Source organism: Pseudopodoces humilis, chromosome 4, assembly GCF_049639895.1.
Source record: "Pseudopodoces humilis isolate 2021_Gansu_Grassland_sample_001 chromosome 4, ASM4963989v1, whole genome shotgun sequence".
Classification (NCBI taxonomy): Eukaryota; Metazoa; Chordata; class Aves; order Passeriformes; family Paridae; genus Pseudopodoces; species Pseudopodoces humilis.
In genome coordinates, this window is record NC_142203.1 from 62,626,254 (window position 1) to 62,649,981 (window position 23,728).

A 23,728-nucleotide genomic window follows, 5' to 3' on the forward strand; every position below is an offset into this window, starting at 1 on the left:
TTGAAATGGGAAAGAATGATAGATAGCATTGCAAAAACCAAAGAAAAAAATATTTTCTGTCTTCTAATCAAAAACCCGAAGTTACTCACCTTTAATGATGCAACATTAGGAAAAAAATAATTTTTTTTTTTTTTTCTCTACAAGTTGAACCAAATATGTTTAGTTTGAGGGCAAGGCTTTGGAGAGAAATGTAAATTAGTCAGAACATTCTCACTGGACTGCTCGCCTCTTTTGTCCCAATACTTCATTATTGTGTTTCATCTTCTCATTATGGCCAGTCTTGCTGGGGTAATCGGGCTGGTGATTTTTGCCTTTCATCTCTGCAAAGGTGATTGGTCCCTCCTGGCAGCAGGTACTGTGCAAGCCAAGTGCTCTCCACCCGGCTGCATCATACCTGTGCCAAACTGTAATAGACTCCCACTGCTTCTGGAATGACAGATGGGACTGTCTTTGATTTATTGCTGTGTTGTGGGTAATTTACCTATAAAGTGTTCTGCTGTCTTGCATTATGGATTAGGTTTCTAGCAGTTTTCCATCTGAAACTGCAGAGCAAGCTCATTACAATTGCAACCATGTTCACGATGACTATATAAAATTAGCTGTGAAGGCATGAAGTTATTCCAGAGTCAGATTTTACACACAATCTGCTTTATTTCCACAGTACTTACCATGGGTTCCCACAATAAATAGATTAAAAAAAAAAAAAAAAAAACAGAGAGAGAAACGAAAAAACGAGAAACTAAGTTTTGGGCTTCAAACTTACTGTTCAGATACAGCACAAGTTACAAATTTAGCAAGAGAAAACTCTGATTCACAGCAGATAGGTATAGCAGGTAGCAATTATCCAAATTACACTAGAATTACTGTACTTATGTCCTGTAGATGGGTAGAAGAAAATAGCAGTCAATATTATATAATATTAGGAGTGAGAAAATATTGATTATTTTTATATTGGCTTGTAGATCATACTTGTTTCCTTTGTTTCTCAATATTCAAGTTATTAACACATGTATACTTTGAGAACATAATAATTTGTATAAATAAGCCGTGGAATATTCATAAATGCTTTGGAGTGCAGAAGACAGCAGAATGACCAAAACATTTTCTCCACAAATTAACATTTTAAAATCCCTTTTGTATTGTTTTGTGTGGTAAATTAACAGTTTAGTCCAAGTATTTGCTAATCTTGAAAAAATATTGTAATATTAATTCAAGAAACCTTTATTAGAGAGGAGAAGCAGTAATAAATATAGAAGTAAATGCTTTTATCTCCATTTGTTGTCATAAAATACACTAGACCTACCTTTTACATCTTCTGCTACCAAAAGAAAATTAAAAAACCCTTCAGAAAACATTTTTCTAAATGCTGGTTACTTCTGCATAGTAAAAGGAAGTTTAAAATAAAAATTCACACTGCTATGTTTTCACAGGTTGGGGTTAGGAACACGTAATTTTCATAAAAGTAACTATACAGTCTCCTTCTAGCAAAATATTTGTTAGTCCGATGCCGTTTAATATGGTCAGCACTGGGTACCTGCTTGAGGCAAAGCTTCACTTCAGAATTTGATGTGAATGTAAAAGTAATTGTGTAAGTTTTGAGGAAAACACTTGAGTACTTTTTTAAAATGAGAAGTGGAGTCTTTGGGTGTTTCTTATTAGGCATATGAAGGAGCTGATAACTAGAATTTATGGAGTTAATTCCCCTATGTGGGATACCTCCCAATCCTTTTTAATTTTTTAATATTGTTTTAGGCATAGGCCTTTGTTTCCCCTGATTGTGCAGGGAATGTAAGTAAGAGAGAGGAGTGAGTGATCACCTGGCTGAAGAGTCCATCTGTCTTTGTTGCTGCTTTATTCCTGCACAGCATTAGGTGATGTTCAGCCCATGTTTGGGCATCATCAGGCAGCCCATCAGAAGATGGACATGGCCCCACCTTAACCAGGAGTACCACTGACACCAGAGGCAACCCAAAAAGCTAACTCAAGGAAAATTGAGGCAGAGTGCCCCAGAAGATGACTGATCAGTGTAACAGAGGTAGTGGAAAGGCATCTCTGGCTATGGTATGTCTGCAAGGAAAAAACAGTTTGAAATGGCAGGAGCCAAGGGATATGTGAGGAAGTGAGGATGTAAGAAACAGCAAGGACTGCACCAGGGGGTAGAGGATGTTGGCTTGTTTTAGGGAAGAACTGTAGTCAACAGAGGAGCTTGTATTGAGGGATTTGTTTGATTGCAAGATCCTTTTGCTGTAGTACATGATGTTATCTGAAAGAAATTAGGAAGTCATTTGACGCACTGAAATTTTGGCAGAGATGGAGATGAGCCTTCTATTTCCACCTGCATATCCCCTCACTTTGAACAGTAGCTTCTATGTGTGGACAGTACAAATAAAATAATAGAAGAGAACTGAAGTGAGGATGATCAATGAAATGATTACCTGGATTACTATATCACATTACCCAGTTCAGCCAGGCAGGAAGTTTTGGGTTGCATGGGCAGAGACAAGATAGCATCTGATAATCCCTGCTCCATCAGGTGCAGCTGCAAGACAGACAACAGTATTTACTCTTCAAGCAGTGTTGCTGGAAAAAAAAATCTGAAAGTAAATGGACTGGTATAAAAAGGGAAAAAAGCGATTTAAAACTCTAATGAATTATATTGGTCCATTGATTTCAAAACAAAGCTATAACAGAGAATAATTCTGAATGAAAAACAATAGCACAATAAAACCAACAGTATATGTAACAGAGTAAATGAAAAGACACTTTTTTATTGTTGAAAGATTGTGGTTTAGATTTGTTTGCAAAATATTTAAGAAACAGGCTCTTGCTTCTTGAAGAAGTTTATGATTTATGTAGAGATAGCAGAGAACAGTATAACCTCGTAAAAGAGTGCCAAAACCATAAATTATTTGTGACAGACATAAACCTTAACTGTTCCTTGTTTTTTACCTCAGCTTTATTTTATTTCATAGTTTCAGACTGTTTTCATACAGTCTACCAGTACTCCCACCAATGCCCATGTCTCCTTCTAAGGTAGTCTCTGCAGCTGGCAGAGACCATTTGTACTCTTCCTCAAAACCCTCCACATAAATAGTCTATTTTGTGTGGTTTAGAGAAGACAGGACACTCATCTAAACCTTGCATCGTGCTTGACATGGCAGGAAAAGAAAGCTTTCATTTTCCATACGATTCAGTATCACTTAACGTCAAGAAAGTTAGAGCTTCCTGGGGAGGATGCAGTGATGTAATTACCTAGAATAATGTGAAAAAGGAAGAAAAAGGGGGGGAAAAAGTGAATCATGAAAGCATTGTGCTGTGGCATATACATTAATATGAGGTGTAAGCCCCAGTGCATGTGGCTTTTAAATTTGTGGTACAGTTCTGAGCGGAGGAGGGATCAATCAGGCAGGCTGAGAAAAGGAGCCGTCTCTGCCTGCAGCGGCTGAAGGCAATTCCTCAGTGTGTTAGCCTGGATTTCTGCAACACACCAGGGCTAAAGGCAGAAAATGGCTCAAAATAAAATTTAACACTATAACTTACATTATATTCTGTTTCTAACAAATTCTTCCTGGGTGGCAGAGAGAGCTTCTGTTTTAGCCATCAATATGTGCTGTGAAAAACAGAAGTGACAGCTTATATTTGAAGTGGTTGGTGCTTTAGCCTTTAAAATCATTAGGTTAACACCTAATTGTTAAGTAGTTGTTATTTATGAAGTGAAGTTCTTATGTAGCACTGAACTTTTAGTGGAAACAATATTCTTTTTCTGTAGTTCTCAGGAATTGCAGAGCCCTTGTGCTATATTTGATTATGACTACTCAAAACTTCACTTTCTGTGCAGTTTCAAAATATATTGATTTATTGGGCAGACATTCTGAATTCTTCCAGGTCTTTTTCAGATTCAGTTTAAAAACAAAATACAAACGAAAAGGCTTTTCTTGCCTCAGCACCTCCCTACTTGTGTTTTTCAGATAGCCCAGTTGTAGCTTTACTGGGGATGCACTGCTGTTCTCTTTGCAAGGTTTCCCTTGTGGTCTAGACCAAATACCTCTGGAAGAATCAGAAGGGGCCTGGTGATCTTTTATTTATCTATTGCATGCTTTAAACTGGGGGAAAAAAAACAAACAAACAACCAAAAAGGCCCCTTTCAAAAAAAACTTTTTTTTTTTTTTTTAACAAAACCAAGCATTTTGCATTGCCTAGAAGGAAGAACCCTCCTTGGCAGGGCTATGCAGGTGCTTCCTCAGCTTCAGCAGGGGTCCTGCTGCCTTTCCATGATACAGTGTTGGCAGTGCTGGTAATGGTGTTTGAGGGACTAGTTCAGAGTACAAGTGAATTACCAATTAGCCCAGAAAAACAGGATTCATGGCAGACTATCATAGTCACGGCCAGTGGTACTAGAGTGCAAACTGCTTCTCCTGCCCTGGAAATAAATGATCCTTCATCCGACTCTAAAACTAAGGTAAATTTTGCTAAAAATTGATGCTGAGTGGTCCTAAAACACTTAAGATGGGAAGAAATTAATATGCACTTTATGAACCATATTTCTGTAAGCGAAAGAAACTATGAGAAAACCTTAGGTCTTCAGAATTGTTTGTAGAATTGTTTAAGAGCCCCTTATTAGCTTTTTACTCCTTTCATGGTTTTTCCATATTATCTTAGAGGTGTTTTGCCCACTTCGTCAAAGTTCTTTCTATTTCTCCTTGTTCTGAAAGAAGGAGAAAAGAAAATAAAGGTATTACTTCACAGAAGCTCCATTCTTTAACAGCTACAGCTCTGTGACTTCAGTTTTGAATAAAACCACTTTTACTGAATAAAAGACTTTCTGTAATGTTTCTGCAGAAATGTTCAGCACAGAAATACAGTAACATTAATTTGAGAGTTAAATCTCCGTAGAGATGTAGGAAGCCTTCCACTGTTACTAAGAACTGTTGGCATTGTTTTGGAGACTAGAAAATAAGACCTACTTTTCATGTAGCATTTGGATGATCAAATGGTTGATGCATTGAACTATGTCTTCATAACCAGAACTATTACAGGAATCATTAGTTTATTTCTTTGAAGAAAGCTATAAATTGCCTTAAAATTTGTTCTTTGCAGAATGTGTGGCTTTTCCATTGCTAATAGAGCCTGTAGTTGTCATATATACCTCATTTTTAATCTAATTAAAAAATTAAGTCATTAAAATTGAAGGGTTTTTTGGGTTTTTTTTTCCCCTGTACCTAGTGAATAAGTTCCATAATTCTGGAATGTAAAAATTCCTGTTGCTCAGTCATTCCTCTGAAATAATCTGTAATGGTGCTCTTCAGGAGAGTACAAAAGGTTGCATGAAGTATTACTTTCCTGCCATGGCTGTCATTTATCAGAGAAGCCTACAGATGCTATAAATTTATTTCTCTAAGGATGTCTCTGAAGTGTGTATACTTCAAGACTATAAAAAAAGTAAGGGTAAGAAAAAGAAGATTACAGGTAATTTAGAAGAAGGAATGAAACAAAACAGCTGTGAACATGAAGATGAAGAGCAGTTTGTCAAGACTGTTGCAGTTATTGGTGAAGAATGCATGAATATTGTGTGATTCTGTGTGTTAAATTCAGTCTTTTAGATGAAGCTGGAGAACTGAGCAGTTTGACAAAGAGTCTTAGATTATCTAGAAAAAAAAATTACAGTCGTCAAAGTCTCATTTATATGCAGAAGGGCTCATTGTGTCATGCTACAGTATATATATACCTGTGTGCTTAAATAAAATATGCAAGTTTTTACATTGCAGATATTAAACAATAGTTCATAAAATAATAATAGTAATAGTAATAATAAATGAGGTTACCTGTTCAGAGCAGAGTCTGGTCTTCTTTAAGCTCCTATGGGTCTTAAAAAATTTTAGTACTTCATTTTTCTGACATTGACTCAGGTGTTTACATGTGAAATGCCTGCAGGGACATGGATGATTTGCCGCCAATGGCCCTGTTGTAGGCTTTTCTTCCCCAGGAGTAGCATCTGCATGGGATGACTCCCTGCGTTTCCCACCACCTTAATTCTATGTAAGTGATCATGCATTCCTGGAAAAGCAAGGTGAAATGTGATCATCTGCATCACTATTTTTATCCTTATGAGGAAGAAGAGGCCTTTCTGTGCTTTTTTTGATACACATGTAATAGACAAGTAGACAAGACACCAGGAGATGCCCTGCCCAGCGTAGAGGAACCATTTCCTCATCATTAAGACACTGCTGTGAAATGAGGGAAGTTTTGGGTCTCTGAACAGAGACCAAGAAAAGCAATACTTCCCTTACCTGAGCAACTTTATGTACTGAAGAACCATGTTGTTTCTCCCTTTAGCTTTGAGCAGACCTTCCCATGCATGATAAACTTACTGCTGTGCAAGTATCTTGACATGGAAGTGAAAAATGTGAAAATGGCTGCATTAGAAAGCAAACTCTTTTTGATGAATTGGCATTTTTCACTAATTAATACAAAAGGAACTGGGAAGCCATAATTAGGTTTTATCAGAGATAAAATTACCAGGATCAGCAGCTGTATTGTGCAAGTGTTCCTGTCTTGTGTCTGCTGGTGCTGCTAGTAGCAGAGCTGTTGGCACAACACCAAGCAGATGTAACAATTACACTGTTAATAAAACTTTCCTTCTTCTTCTTTTCATTGCAACTATTAAACAATAGATACAACATTACATAATTTTGACCTAATTATACATTTATATTACTTTTTAAATTTCTGCTTCAATTTGCTTCTTGAAATAACTGGATTTCCTGTAGGTGAGATGGTCACAATTAAATAATTGGCATGCCAATTTAGCTAAAGGCATTGTGGGACACACAGAATTTAGCATTATGCAATGTTTCTGTGCAGCAGGATCAATGGGTTGACATGAAGCCCATGCCAGAGGAAACCAGTGCTTCTGATAACCAGATTTAACGCACATCTCCAAAAAACTTACATTGGAATGGAAATAGGTGACTGACAAGTGTCCGTTCAGTGCCCAGGTCCAGATGTCCCTGTCGTGGATCCTGGAGCTGCACAAAGTGCTGCTCGTGCCCAGAACTGAACTGAAGTGACCCAGCAGAGAAGAGCTGATCCCTCTTGCTTCCCCAGACTGCTTGTCTGAGGAAAGATTCCTTTTGTCTCCTTTTGTGCCTTCTAGGCACTTATTTTAATGTATATTCTTTCTTACTGGCACAGTAAATTGAAAAAAGGGAAAAAAAGAAAGAAGAAAAATAAATTCAAGTTGTTCAAAAGATAAGGAGAATTGTTCAAGATGACAGGATAGCTATTAAATTTCACTTCAAAACTGGCAACTCTAAGAAGGCCATCACAGCATATCTGATATTTTAAAATAAATTGTTATTGTTACAGTATCTTTCTCATTAAGAAAGAAAATAATCTTGCCTTAGACTTGATACAGTTTCACCAAGAGTAGGATGGAGGAGAGATGTTTTTCTTTTCGTGCCTTGGGGCTCCGATTGTTGTTTCATTAAATCAGAGTCCTGTCATTGCCTCGGTGAAGAGAGGAACTGATCCTGGTTTTCATGCTGCTTCACTCCCCTTATTAAAGCAGTAAAAAGCAAATTTGTGAAAGATAAAGAAAAGTCTAAGAAAACAAATCCTATTCAGAAATCTCCCTATAACTTAATTAATTTCTCAATTACACTAATTGAAAGGAACAATAATAAGAGATTGTGTATTTTGTGGCAATTGAAAGGCAATGTTTAATTACTGCTTGTAAGTAAAATGACAGTTTAAAGCATTCTTGTAAGCAGCAGTACTCTTTGGGGGGTAATTAGTGAAAAATAGATGGTAAACAGATGATAGCTTTTAGGCTAAACAAATCACTTCAGTTCCATCTCATGATAAAGAGCTATAAAAATTAACTTACCATTAACATACCATTCAGTAGGAATACTTAAACTTTATTTTGATCTGTGTTTGATTATAAACTGGTTTTTTTTTATGTGTGCAAATATTTGTATGTTAAGTAAAGTAGCAGTAAAGAAAGTGGATTGTAGAAATACCTCTTGAGCCCTAATAAATTCAGCTTACAGTGACTGTAGGAGGGACAGCTGAGCTTATTGCTTTGCCATTGTCAAAATAAAATAACCAAATATTTGACTAGCACGTGCACAGCTTGGTGTCTTTTCTGAACACAGCCAGATGTCTGGTCATTTAAGACTCATCTGGGCTTACTCATCTTTGAGTTACCAGCACAGGTAGTCATCCTGAGAGTTAAACTTAGTGCTAACTTTTGTCTAAGTAGTCCTTGGTTGTGGTGGTCAGGTAGAAAATTGAGCTGGCTCATGAAATAGCCATTGTATGCCAGACGTCCATGCATAAAACAAGAGGTGTTTCTAAAATGGAAATAGCTTGTTTTTCCAGTGTGGCTGGGGAAACATACAAGAGAGGGACAGGAATTGCAGTCTCATCCCCATTTGAAGCATGGAGATATTTCAACATGCAAAACCTTCCTTTCTTTTCCTAAAACCAGTCAAAGAAAGGATGAAAATCAGTATGAAAGGATGAACTATGCAAACACCAGACTTAGACTAACCTATGCAAGCTGCACAGCAGTGTTCCCAGATTCCTGGTTGAATTACCATTGGAGAGCTAGAGCCCCTATGGCCAAAAACTGCCTGAAGCCCTCTAGCATATATGAAGCCATAGCATAAAGAGATTATTTTTAATATTAGGACAGAATGAACAAGTCCACTCCTGTACAGGTTAAAAAACTGTTCTATGGAAGAGAATGAACACTCCAAATAGGAAATGCACATTAGCAGCTATGGGAGATCATGCTTTTAAATGGCAGGTGAAATTGAACAGACATTGAGCTTAAACACTTTAGGAAAACATATCCAGAATTCTTTCTAGCTTGGGAAGGTGCTCTTGGCCTTTCCCTCCTTTCTGTCTCCCCAGTAATCTAAAACCCATTCAGATCCTAACCCAAGGGCAATAGGTCCTTGTGTTTACATAAAGTGAAGTCCTTGCAGTAATAAGGAATTAATAATAATCCTCATTAGAGAGCCAGGACCCCCTTATGGTAAAAGAGAGATGGTCAGTGATTATGTTCTCTACTTCATTCTGCCTGCTGGTAGCTGAGCTCCAGGCTAGATTCATCAGCACAGCTAATAGAGAGCAGCAGACCCAGTCTATTACTGTGTGGGTCTTTAACTGCAAGTCAAGGCACACCAACAGCTGGGTTGGACTCTGACAATGACTGCAGAAAACAGAAAATAACTTTGGAGACCTTATATCATCCAGATGACAGGTTCATCAAATAGCATGCTTTGCAGTATCAGACAGAGAGGAAGCATGTAACAAGATCCTACAGTGGCTAATTGCCCTGCCCAGACTCCCACAGTCAAACACTGGCAGGGCTGGAAATACGAGTTACCCATCTTTTCTGAGCAGGAATACCAGTTTTTTACACCATTATGTGTCAGGACTAATGCTTGTAGCTGATGACATGTTAAGGAGTTAAAGAAGAGAAAAATACCAGGTTCTCAGAATAAATGTGACAAGGAAAATTGAAAATTTGTTAAATAGACATTAATAAATATAAGCTATACAATTCTCATTCAATTCCCATTAATCTGCAATTTAATGTCCTTTATTGTTATTTTAACACAGAACCCACTTATGATGTTAGATTGGAAATTCCTGCAAACGAAGAAAAGTATAGCCTGGTGTCTTTGATTGTCTGATATTATTAAAATTCTTCCTGGGACAAGCCTCAGAGATTTTTTTTCTAGACACTATTTTTACTTATATAGATTAGGTTATTCACTTAGCAAACTGAAGTAATATCATGTTATATTCAGACATTCAACTGCACAGTCAGCTAGAGAGTTTGCACTATTGAATGCTGGGTTGAGGTAATTTTAAAAGATTGTAAACAGTTATTAAGTGAAAAAGAAAATTAATTCACTGTTTTATATGAGAGAGAGAAAGATACCATACAAAGGGGGATATGTACAGTATGAAATGACACGTTCTTTTTGGGGGGAATAATGTAATTTGAATTTGCCTTTTTAATAGCATTGCATAATAGAATAGAGTTACAACAGCTAATAAAGTGTTTTAGCAAAGTAGCTGCTCTTAAACTGCACAACGTTTTATTTTAAAATAGTATCTTTAAATCTTTGTACAGTATTTTGCAAGTCTTATTCCTTTATTCTTAAAAAGTTTATTTTGCTGAAAGATTGTTTTCAGAAAGTGATATTACTTTTTTTTCATATGGAGAAAAACTGTTCTCATTTATAATTTTTCAGCAGTCATTCATTGCACTTGCAGTTACCCTTCTATGCAGAAAGAAATTTCAACAAATGAAATATAGATATGATGCTTAAAAATTAATTGCCTGTGAATTTTTGGTCAGATGAAAGTTCAGTTTTTTTGGTTCCTTTTTAAATTTTCGTCCTCAGTGTAATTTGAGTGAAAAGTCAACTCTCAGTTGAATGCCAAATGTAAATGTAGTAGACATTACTGTCAGTTGTAAATCAGATTATTTTTATATGTTTAATGTTTAACTAGAAGTTGAAATTTCTTGAATATTTATTAGTTAGTGTAACTCTCTGATTGTTCGTTTCCAAGTCCACCATGCATTTGAATAACTTTGAGAAAGAGGCAAAAAAACCTCTCATGCCTTTAATATGGCAAAGCTTCTCCCCTTGTGCAATTTGCAAATGTGTGATCATCCCTCAGTTCTGTCCTTCTCCATACAGCTTGTGCTATCTCCAGAGCTGAGCATTGGTGCTGCTTGAGAGGGAGGCAGATATTTTTAATAACAAGCACACTTTCCACAAAGCAAAATTTTCCATGAAAACCATTAACTTTTATACACTCCAAGGAAGTTATTTTTCCATTAAAAAAAAAACAAAACCCAAAAACAAAACCAAAAAAAACACCTAAACTACATCAAAACCTCAACATAATGTTATTTTACCTTATAACATTTTGCATTTTGTTTTGGGTAGCTTCAACATTACACTGTATTTGGCTATACAGTTGTTGGAAATGCCATCCCTCCTGTTCTTTGTCACAGGAGCCCTGTTGAACCTTCCCTCTTTTCCTCAAAATTTGTCTGTCTGGTACCTCCTGCAGAGAAATGAGGGGCCTAAAACTCTATGAATATGCAAATTTTCTAACTGAGTGTTTATATGCTTTGAAACAATTCCCTGGGGCTCTTCCCCCATCTACCCCCCAGTCCTTCTTAGCTACTTCAGAAAGATTTTCTGCCTTTTTTTCCACTGGAAAATAAATTAAAATGTGTATTCAGAAAATAAAACCTTGAGCTCAGCAAAGTGAAGGACAAGAGGCGAGTCAAAGCTCCTCAGTTCCTTCAGTTTGTTCCAAGGCCTTACAGCACAGCAGCACAGAGAAAAGGGACTTTGATATAAATAATTTCTGAGCTGTAAAGCCAGTGAGCTATCATAAGGATTAAAAAATACTGGGAAATTGTTTTTTAGTGTTTTAAACTGCATTTATAGAAACAATCTACCACTAAAATCTATATTGAATACTATAAAAGTATTCGGGCTGTCCCCTTTATTCAATGCTTGCTTGAAAACCTGTTAAGACCAGCTGGTTTTTGAAATGCTTGTTAACTGTCAGTCACCTGAATCCTGGGTTTAATCAGTACAAAAACCTTTTAAAGGTGGACATTTCATAATATTTTATTATTATTATTATTATTATTATTATTATTATTATTATTATTATTATTATTATTATTATTATTATTATTATTATTATTATTATTATTATTATTATTATTATTATTATTATTATGCAGTCCTTTATACATCCAGCCATTCTGTAGTTTGGTGCATTTTCTCATCTGCTGGTCATAGATGTGTTGGCATACCATCCACCTTTCCCATACTTCGAACCAGGAACAGCCTCATTTATTACCCTTCAATACAGAGCACCCACGTGCTTTTCTTTTCCATTAGAAATCTCAAATACATGGCAGAAGGGGCTGGAACTAGACAACCTTTAAGGTGCCTTCCAACCCCGTTCTGTGAATCTACAAAAATCCTCACCTGGCATTTGGTAACTAAAGATTCATCAGTGCCTCCCTGTAACATTCACTTTCTTTGTTTGATAACCAAATTTGTTAAATTTGTTCCTTTAAGGCTGAAACTGTTGTAAGGGTGAATAATGAAACCTGGAACCTGAAAGTTCAGTTAGATCTATTGGGCCATTTACATGTATCGCTGCAGAATAATTCATTTAAATAAATGAATCTTTGAATGAGGTTAATAACCACTTGGTAATCTCCCTTTGTTTATTAGAGACAATCAGGATAACTGGTTTAAATTAGGGACTTAGAGAAAACTGAACCAAGGTATCCAATTTTTGTTGTCAGTCAGTTTTTAAGACTGTTTAGCAAAGAGACCAGTCTTAATTTTGTAATTCTAAAAGATTCTGTTCAAAGTCCAGTTTTGGTGGTAGATAAGTTTTCTGCCTTTAGATTTGCTTGACTTTTTTAATGTAGTTGATGAAAATTTACAAATATGAAAATCATTTATGTATTAGGATGTACAGATGTTTCTGGGATCTCTTCTGTGTAGATATTTGCCACGTAGATCATAACATGTCACCTACACAAAACTATTTGCTTGAGGTTACATACATATGTATATATATATATATATATATGTGTATATATATATAAACCTCATTCTCTCACAAGCAAATTTGGTGAAGGACAGCAATTTTCTTTGCCATCACATGTGCTACTGCCAGTCTACACCCCAGTTTGAATATTTTGGTCCACTTACAAGTTTTTGAGATACCAAAATACTTTGAGATACCTGGAGTGAGAGGACACAGTCTCAACCTTTTTCCAGGGGAGTTTCAGGTTGGACTTTAGGAGACATTACTTCATAGAAAAGGTGATTAAACATTGGAATGGGGTGGTGCCCAGGGAAGTGGTGGAGTCAGTGTCCCAGGAGGTGTTTAAGGATGTGGCACTCAGTGCCATGGCCTTGTTGACACTGTGGTGTTCAGTCATAGGTGGGACTTGTTGATCCCAGAGGTCTTTTCCAACCTCACTGATTTGTGATTGTGTGGTAGAAAAATACCTAAAGGCATGATATTGCCATTAGGCTTGTGCTAAACAATGGCTTGGTAGGTATAAAGGTTGGTTAGGATGGTATAAAGCTTCAGATGCTAATATTACAGAAAGATGAAAATAAAATGAACTGAGTTTTAAGAGATGAAGTAATAGTAATAAGATGAAATTTAGAAACTCAAAATCCCAGGACTCAGGTACTAGTACAAGCTGCTGTTACAAACTGGGAGATGAAGAGCACAGCAACTGTAAGTGGCAAGGAGAAAACAAGAAATCTGAGTGCTGAGTGAGCTACTCATAAAATGGCTAAAATCAACATGTTTGATGTGTCTTGGTTTTCCAAGAGATGGGAAAGAAATCAGTATAAACTACAAATTGGTGATACTTCCTCTGAAATATTATGTACTACTCTAGTAATTGCACTTGGATAAAAGTAAATTCAAACTAGAACAGATGAATGAGAAGAGGGCCAATTCTGAACAAAAATGCTGTGGTCTGAACAAAAAGCAGAATCAACTACCTGTTGAGGCTGGGAAGAAACACAATTGTAGCATCAACACTATAATATATAATGTGTATAACACACTCAAAACACTCCAGAGAGATCCACCAAAAACAATCTTTTGAAACTGCTAGATAATTTTGTACTAACATTAGTTGATTTAAACTGCATCTGAATATATTTAGACCAAAGTTTAAAAAAGGGCTCAGAACTCTATTTGAGTTCTGAAGCTTCTTGAAACAGTATGTGTGTTACTTAGAACGGCTTCATCCTGATCAGATTCCTCCTCTTATCTTTCTACTCCTTCTCAGTGAGTTAAATCTTCTGCACATTTTAATGCTGCATAGATTCTTCTTTAATACATAGTAGGCAAGTATTTCCAAACCATTTTAAGAGTACTGATGGATTTGTTTCATCTACATTGTGGGATAGAACTTCCTTGATTCAGTAGAAGGATTTCACAAATGATCCTTGCTTTCTTTTACATTTGCAATCAGTATATAGGATTTTAATTTTTTTCCCCACATTTCATTGAACTTTGTATTTGCAAAGGTATGGCTTTCCCTGGCTATAAAGCTCAATAAAATGCTATTTATAGTTGCTTAGATTTTTGGGGCAAACTTTCTTAGAAGTGAGGACAGAATTATTGTATGAAGTGCAAAAGGCCTATTTTTCAAGCTGGACTTTGAACTGATGGTACAGAGACCTAGGTTCCTTGAAAAACTACCCAGTTATGGAAGTTGTTCAGTGTTGACATTTTGGAAAAATCTAACTTTGGCACTTGTGCTTGAAAAGTATTCAGATAATTTAGGTGGGACCAGTTCCAGGCACATGAAAATAATCAGTTTCATGTTTTTTAACTGACACTATTGATGTATTTCAAATTGTTACATCATTTATTGTATCAAGGACAGATTCCTGAGCTGTAAAGATTATTAGGACTCCACGAAATTTTTCAGTTAAAAATGTCAACTAATTAGTTATGAAACTTTTTGAGGAAAAGGATCTGGTAGGCTCAACATATATATAAATATAAAATATCTTGTGAAAGATCAACATTCAGGTTTCTGTTTAACTAGTTTCATTGGGATTTTTTTCTATATTGTGATTTAACATTATATTAATGTTAAAATATTTTCCATGCCTCAGTTGCAAATTGTTATGCACAAAACATACTTCCTCTCTTTTGCCTTTTTCCATACCTATTTTTTTTAAGGATGACTGTACTTTCTTAACCAATTCTATTATGGACCCCATATAATTGATGTCATATTCTTCACCTTTTGCTGGAGGAGCCCATTAGCAGAATTTTGCTACATACAAAGAGCCCATGAATAATATTATGTCTGAAACAACAAGACTCAATTATTACTGGGCAGCGTTTTGCATTAAAATACATGAAATGTTACTTTGAAACTTAGAAATCCACTTAGCAGTTACCTATTTCAACTATTTTGTAGCATGTGTGGACATTTTCATTTCAGTGATAGATATAAAACAGATATAGATCAATGAAATTATGGCAGTGCAATATATAAATCACATTAAGATATGTATTCATTTTTGGACAAACAATTCAATATTCATTAAAAAGACATAGTTGTTGAGTGGTTAGCAACATGGTATTTACTCCATGCAACAGTATTGAAAAGATCCAGAATGCATGTTTGTAACAGTTATGGCACATCTCTTTAGATGTCCCTTACTAAATAGTCCTTCCTGGAAAATCAACAGCTACCTGCAGGAGCAAGGATGGAAAGGCAACTACAAATTAAAAAGCAGAGACTTTTGTGTTTGAATGTAGTCTGGTGCTTCTCACATGACATACTTAAAGCAAGAAATGAAAGAAAGAAAAAAAAGAAACTTAATCTTGAGCGGGCTTAGTGTGGCTCTGAAAGTTTTTTTATACAATTTTAATAAATACCAGAGGTGTCTTTATGAATGTGGGATTAAGAAATCTCTGTTCTGAACAAACTGAAGCAAACAAGGAAAAAAACCCCAAAAACAAAAAGTAGCAAAAATTCCACCCCCCCCCAAAAAACCAAGCAAACCAAAATTTTAAGTCTAGAGGGAAAAAGATAGAGGATGTAGTTTAATGAGAAGAGTTATTAGAAATAAATTATTTTTCTCACATATAAAAATGCAGGTTCAAATGTTGGTAGCTCAGGATTTGTTGCAGCCATTTTAAATATGATTAAAAGATCATTTTTTAACAAAATTTAACTTTAATGACAATTTTATCCACTTCAGATCTAAAATTATACTTAGAAAAATCAAGAAGCTACTGAATTATCATATATTTTTAAGGGATTCAAAACACTAATGAAAATTTTTAAACTTTTTTACATCTTTTCCAGAAAATACTTCAGTTCTCTTAAGCTACTTGCAATTTTGTAATGTGTGAAATAAGCCTCAGGAACAAAACCCAGTATAATTACATAGAAGTGAAAAATACCTTTCTTTCTAGACATTATTGATATCTCTGCTATCCACAAAGAAAATACTCTTCAATATTAATTTAGACAAATTCCTGGTTTATTACATAAAATTAAAAAGACCATATTAGTCTTGTTCTCTTTGTATCTTGATTTCAGCACTTTTTTTTTTTTTGCAACTGGCCTGTGGCACAGCACAGTGGCAACTAATCTGGAATACCCACAGTACTGCCAGTAACATGGAGCAGGCTGACACTATGAACTTGCTTTTCTGAGGAATTGAAAAAGTAATTATTTCTGCTGCTGAGTTAATGAAAAATATCAGTTGCTGAACAGGAGGGCAAGTTAAAAGTTTTGAGGTAACACTACATGTGAACAGAATGTCAAGAAGGGAGTAGTAGAATGGTGAATGTTACAGAAAATGAGCCGAAATCACACACTGAGAAATACTAGGAAAAAAATTTATTAAAGACTAGTGATAGTATACTACCCACTCACAGGCTCAGATATTTAGATTTGCAAAGGAACCTTGATATTATATTAGATGGTTAAAACCTTCTGGGAATTGTGGAAGACTTAACTTCTTCATGGATTTTTAAAGAAAAGGATGCTAATTTCAGCTGTGCCTATTGTTCTATATATTACTAATTTGAAAAAGCTTTGAGACATGCCTGTGATAAGCAGTACATTCCTCCTAGTTTTAGTTTTTTCTTTTTCCCTAAAATTTTCATGTGTAAGCATAAATCTTGTTAAAGTAAAGAGCTTGCTGGTGCAGGAGAAAGCCCCCATTCAAATAACAGCACTAATGCAAGGCAGCAGTGGAAATTGCTGCCCAAGCAATTTCCTTGTAGCTTGAATTTTCTCTATTTCAGGGTCATTCTGGTATAAAAGTCCTTTGCAGTTTGCTTTCTTGCAATATACATCAGAATGAAGGTTTTTCTTTTATTACCAAGGATTATTCGTTATTAGTGTTACTTAAGCACATTTGTGCGTGAATAAGATTGTGTAGAGGGAGCAGCCCCTATCCTAGGGGCCATAGTGATGTCTGATTCTAACCCACAACATATGGATAAATTTCTTCATATCAGAACAGAAACCAGTGGCAAGCATGCAGATTTAAATCACACATCTAAAGGATGTGGGTGAGGAATTGTTACTGCAGAGGGTCAAAATGACTGCGCAGGGGTTAAATCACTCTAACATATTCATCATACATTGTTTAATAGTCCCATGCAAAATTACTTTCCTTGTATTTTTGGAATGTATGTTGTACACATGGCCTCATCTAATCTTTTGCCACTTCACAAAGCAAAAGCTAATTTCAATTCCAGAAGATAGAAGAGTCTTCAGCTATGTAAGTTAAAGGATATGTGCTGCAGTTCACAAAGAGGGCATGCACATAACACATTTGCTTAATTGTTCTACAGAGGTGCCAATCCTAATTAGGACTTCATTGGTTTCTCCATTGAAAACAGTTTAAATTCCCTAATTAAGCATGAAAATAACTAATAAAAAATAAATTAAGACTGTTTACATATGTGAATCAAGTTTCTGCCAAGTTTTAACTCACCTTTCAGCCTGAGATGGGATTTATCCTTCATATCCTTTACAGCTGAGACAAGGATGAGGGCTCTGAGGGGCAAAAGTCTTACTCTGGTAGATTTGTCCATTTGCACTTTAGACAACTTGTCCATTTTGTGGGTCTCAGATTAGCATGTAGTTTAGTACAATACAACTATGAGTGTGTCAATTTGGGACTTCATTTTCTGAAAATTATGCTATCCAATCCATTTTGAAAAATGGAAGCAAAAACCAAAAAAAAAAAAAAAAAAAACCACCAAATCCAAATCTCCAGGATATAGGACAGAGGACTAGTGAAAACAAAAAAGCCAAATGTACAGAGTAAATGAAGTCAGCTCTTCTTAGTCTCTTGGGTCCTGGTATCTTCTTTTTCCTTCAGCTTCTATTTCCTGATCCCTTGCCTATTTTTCTAGTTTACCTCTCTCTTCTATTCATCACTCCTGAGGAATGTTTTCTATTTCATTATCTCCACAGGTCTTAACTTCATAAGCATACACAATATTAATAAGTTGCTCAGTAATACAGCATAGCCTTTTTCTAAAACTTCACACCTTCAGCTTTCCCCAAATGCAATGCTACAAACTAAACACTGTGTGCAACTTTCCTGTCTACTGCATGAGCTAAAAATTGTGTTGGTGTATTTTTGCAGCTCCTGTACAGCTGGGAATTTAGGAAATGTATGAGAAGCATGAGGGTTTGGCTTCTAAAAACCTATGCATTCATTATTAGCCTTGTTGGTAACGGTAGTTTCTGTAATTTATAGATATGCTGTCATGTGAGTAATTTTACATTAATTAATATTTGTGTGAGGTTTTTCTGATGTGAAAAAAATGTTAACTTTATAAAACATGTAAAGACTGAGTGGACACATGAATGAATTTGTATTTTGTAGGTGCTTTTAGATAGCAAAAATTTGAGGCTTTTTTCCTGATTCTTCCTTTCTTTTTTCATCCTGACAGTACAAACAAGTGGAACAGTACATGTCATTCCACAAGTTACCAGCTGAAATGCGCCAGAAGATCCATGATTATTATGAGCATCGCTACCAAGGCAAGATCTTTGATGAAGAAAATATTTTGAATGAGCTCAATGATCCTCTCAGGGAGGTAAGATTAAAGTATTTGAATAGCTCTTCATGCTATGAAGAAATTTCTTGTCTTTGCTGTTTCTGTGTTGAGATGCTCTTTCCATTCTATAACATTTCATCTTCTTTACCATAGTCAGTGAATGGCCAGGATAATTAAATTTATATTAGGTTGACGCAAAGAAATAAGCAGATCAACACTCTATTGGGGACCAGCCTGTCAATCACTGCCACACGAGGATGTCAAAGGGTGAAATCCTCTCAGAGAGTAAAACCCCACCCTTATTGCTGACTGAAACTCCTGCTTTTCTGCCACTTTTTAAAAGAGAGTGGCTGGACTAAAATGATCCTGGGTGAAACACTTTTTTCACTCTCCCTACTTGCTAGCCACACGTCTCTACAGATAAAACCACTGGAAGTCACCATAAAGGGAGAGTTACGTTGTTTAATTTTGTAAAGTAGCATAGTTGGTAAAGGTGGTCTTTACTTGAGGTGAAGAAGCTGCATATTGGGGTACAAGCCCTTAAAAAAATCTCTTTTGTTGAAACTGTAGCCTGTATTCCAGTTTTAGGGGTTATGTTTTGCTATGTTATTGATGTGAAGTGTGGGAGCAGTTGGAATTTTCTTTGCTAGCGTAGGACGAGAGCGGTGTTCATCTTGCAGTAGCGGAAGTAGCTGCTTAATGGGAATATAAATCAGACTGTCTTCTGTTGGGTTGTGCTCATGCCTGACCTGCTCAAGGATGTTGGCTGATATCCTCTACTGAAAGGAGAGGGGAAAAGCCCAGAGAAGGAGCAAGCTGAAAAATTCAGAGAGAATAGAGCATAAACAGGGAAAACAGAAAAGAAACAAAGTGAGGGTGGAGCAGTCTGGTATGTGATGAAATCTGTAATCTTCAGTGCTACCAAGTAATGCCTTTTAATATCCTCTGCTTTTGGAGGAGTGGTGCTGATTATGTGTCCATATGTTTGTATATATTTGGCTATGTATAATGTATATAAAACATCCAACAGAGCACAGCATGACACCTATACTTTCAGAGAGATAAGTGAAGGTGGGTCAGGTTTTTTTTTTTTCATTTTGAGGCATAAAGAGAGAACAGTTCTGTGGTGGATTGTTTGTACTACTGGATCCTGCACTTTGCTGGGAAGGGAAAACGTCATACAATCCATTGCCAAAATCAATCAAGTTCCATATTTGAAATAGTCATATAGAAACAGGGCCTAGCCAAGTCACAGTTTATCCACATCTCTGTTGTGAAAGTCCCACAGCAGTGTCCCTCCTACAAACTGCCAAGTGGCAATGGTAAGTGCTGCACAAAATTGCTGGGTCTTTGCTAGATGCTTCAAGTCAAAATCAGGCCAAACCATGATTGTTCTAACAATTTAATAGCTCATGACTGAGTTCCAGATTCTGGACCTACTTAGTTCCTTCACACATGTGTAGTCTGAGGCCTTTATATTTTGAGTTTGTGTTTTGGAATGCAGGTAGAGGGCCCTGTCTTTTGCCTTGTCACTGCCTGTTTACACTGTGGCTCCCCTCAGTACCTTTTGATATGTCAGGAGGAGAATGTACTACAAAAATCTGCCTTTTGGGACAGGAAAAGTGTGGGAATTTTCCCTAGACTACAGTGACAGTCAAAATATGAATCTTGGCCAGTATGGAGCTTGTGTTTTGTTAAGAGAACAGAAGCATATACAGACACATCAGTACTGACATCAGAAACAGTTTAATGTTTCCACTTCTGAGGAAAGCATTTCTCCAAAAGTAAAGCCTAATACCCTTCCATTGCAAAATACTTTTTTTACTAACAGCAATTTGCACCCTAATTACATGTGTTTTCCTCTTTTCCTGCCCCCCTTTCTGTTTCATTCTTTCCACCCTCTCTCCCCTAGCCCTGTCCCCTTCCCCTTCTTTTTTTTCTTACAGCTTAGAAGCAGAAAGGCAAATTTGGTCAACCATAAAAAACAAAAAGCACTTCTGGTGGGAGATCAAGCATGGAAAATTTCAAAAATTAATGAGCCCCTAAAAACATGAAAGAAGAATAGAATTTCATGGAAGGAGTGGCTTCTGATTTTGCTATGGTTATGCTGTACTTAGCAGATCTTCTTTCTATTATATAACAAAAAATTAACTACAATCAGGTTGCACACTGACAACACAGTAGTGTTCCAGAGAAAGGTCAAAAAAAGAAAGAGAAAAAATAAGAACTGGCCACTGGCAGTGCCAGAACAGGTTTTTTAAGGAATCTGTCCAAATTTTCATGGCAGCTTATGCACTGTGGCCTGAAAACATCACTTATGTATTTTGCTTAGTTAATAGTTTCAAATTCTGTTTTAGCTACTTCTTCAGCATGTGCATTTTAGTAGTGCAGGTAGTATTACTTTTTGATGTAAAAAATGGATAATAAATCAGAGCCTTTTAAAGGTGGAACTGAGTTTTTCATATATTGGATGGGCTTTACCATCTTACGTGCCAATAATTGCACAAGGCTATAATAGGTAATAGCACAGATAGCCTGGCTGTATCATTGAAGAATAAATATTTACTGCATTTCTTAAGTTTTTAATTAATCCTACATTTGATTGTACTTGGAATTTAGCATAGAGTAAACATTCAGAGTCTCCACAGGACATACTTAGCTGGATGAAAGTAGCTTCTGACAAAGATACTAATCTGAAACCATTATTTCCTCACTTGGAGTAAGCAGAACAAAAGAAACCATACTAACTGCTGCATAATTATAGCATCATGAAGTGTTACAAAAAAAATTGCAGGGTTTTCACTACTCCTTGTTCTCAGCCATTCAAATATTCTGTATGGGCTGAAATTTTCCACAGCTATGCTTTTCTTAAGAGCAATGACCTTCTTTTTGGTCCACATTTTAAAATTTTGGGGTTTTTTTAGCAGGAAAGTAATTATGCATGATATAAATATGATCATTCAACCATTAAAAATAGCTAAAGTACATAGAATTAGCAGCAAATATCTGTGGTAAAAATAATTCTTACATGATAAATGCTAGTAATAAAGCCGTATATGCTTATAGAAGCATAGAATATGTTGAGTTGGAAGGGACCCTCAAGGATCATCAAGTCAAACCCCTGGCCCTGCACAGCACCATCCCAAGAGTCATGTCATGTCCCTGAGAGCGTTGTCCAAACCCTTCTTGAGCTCTCTCAGGCTGCTGCTGTGACCACAGCCCAGGGGAGCTGTTCCAGTGCCCAAACACCCTCTGGGTGAAAAACTTCTTTCTAACAGCCAACCTTTTTCTAGCCCTCTCCTAACTCAGCTTCAGGCCATTCCCTCGGGTCCTGTCACTGGTCACACAGAGCAGGGATGAGTGCCTGCCCCTCCCCTTCCCTCACAAGAAAGCTGTGACTACAGTGAAGTCTCCCCTCAGTCTCCCCCGGGCTGAACAGACCAAGCGGCCTCAGCTGCTCTCATACAGCTTCTCCTCAAGGCCCTTCTCCATCCTTGTGACCCTCCCTCTAATAGTTTAATGTCTTTATTATACTGTGGCACCCAAAACTGCACACAGGACTCAATGTGAGGTCACACCAGTGCAGAGCAGGACAATCATCTGCCTTAGTAGCAGAGGTTATCATTTTCATTGTAAAGATGTTAATTTTCATGAGCTTCTGATCATTATGTATGGAACATTCATATTAGATTGGATGATTAAAATAAAGAAAATCTGAGGAAATATTTGATGCATGTGTATGAGTGCCTAGCTTGGTTGGGTGATAGAAATAGAGCCATGTTTATTGTGGGAAATTAACTAAGGCTTCATTTAAAAAAAAGGAAAAGGGAATCCTGAACCTTTTTAAACTGTACAAGGCTCTATGTGTTTCAAAGCTGAGTAAAGGAACTAGTGGCTGACCTGTATCCTTCAAGGATAATCTGATATTAACAAAGAGATTGCATTTGATGTCTGGGCACTAAGGCAACATTTATGAGACTGAAAAGCTCTGTATTCTCCCCTGTTTAGTTAATTGCATCATTTGGGCCTATTAGTCCACTAGTAATGCAATTAATTATATGCTCTTAGCTCTACACAGTGAAACTGAAGTAACCAAAAATTGCAACATGCGTACACTTGCTTGTAAGGACACATGCTCTCCGACAAAAGATAAGGGTTTCTTTACATTAAATTCAGAAATTTCACTTGAACTGAAAGCATATCCCCTTTTTCACAGCTAGACTTTATCTGATAATAAGTGTCCAGTCTTCTCAAGAACAGGATAATCAAGACACTCCTGGCAGTTACAATTTTGGTAGAGATGAAAGATTTTAAATTGCTTCTTAGGGGCCACGCAGGGCTGAATTCATCAAACCTATCTGTAGCTCCATAGAAGTTCTGCAACAAATTTAAGATAATCATCAGGCTCTCTGCACACACCACCCACACACACATGCTGTCACAGTTAAGAAAACCTAGCTGACTAGCTTACAAAAAAGGCTGCATCTTCTAACAGCAGTTGACATGTGAAATAAATTCTGTCTTTAATAGCATTTGTAATTAACTGTCTCTCTCCCTCATTTCTTGAGGCAGTGGTTAGAAACAATTAGCATATTTCCTTTATATAAATATCATCTCTAGTTCTTCAGCTGACAGAGATATTAAGCTTCACATTTTTTAACTTATTATTCTTACCACCTACAAGACTTGAACATCCTTTGGCCTCAGATGGCCTTAATCCCAAAAGTGGTCTTGGTATCTGTCATGCTGTGAAATGGAGACACTACAGACAAGAAGTTAAAAAAAACTAAACACAACAAAACCCACATGGACCTAAGAGAAATATATTCCAAAAGGACACCTGAATTATAAAAGTTTAAATACATATACATTACTAGTTCCATCTTGTGACTGAGTGTAAGTCAAAGTGACTCAGCTCTGGCCTTTGTCTAAGCCATCAGTCTCTCCAGCAGTGGCTGTGGGTGGATGCCCAGGGAAAACAAGAACAGGGAAAGTATGGTGTGTCACTAAATGACTCTTCCAGACTCACAATATTTTCAGGTTGAGGGATGCTCTGAGACTG

The 23,728-nt window shown here is 36.5% G+C and overlaps 1 protein-coding gene across 1 annotated transcript in view; it reads left to right on the plus strand.

Annotated features, from left to right (window-relative positions):
* HCN1 (hyperpolarization activated cyclic nucleotide gated potassium channel 1) overlaps window positions 1–23,728 on the plus strand; it is a 192,124-nt gene that overhangs the window by 133,216 nt on the left and 35,180 nt on the right. Inside the window, exon 5 of the mRNA XM_005532409.2 lies at window positions 18,559–18,705. Coding sequence (XP_005532466.2) covers window positions 18,559–18,705 — 147 coding nt within the window. The remainder of the gene's footprint in view (window positions 1–18,558; window positions 18,706–23,728) is intronic.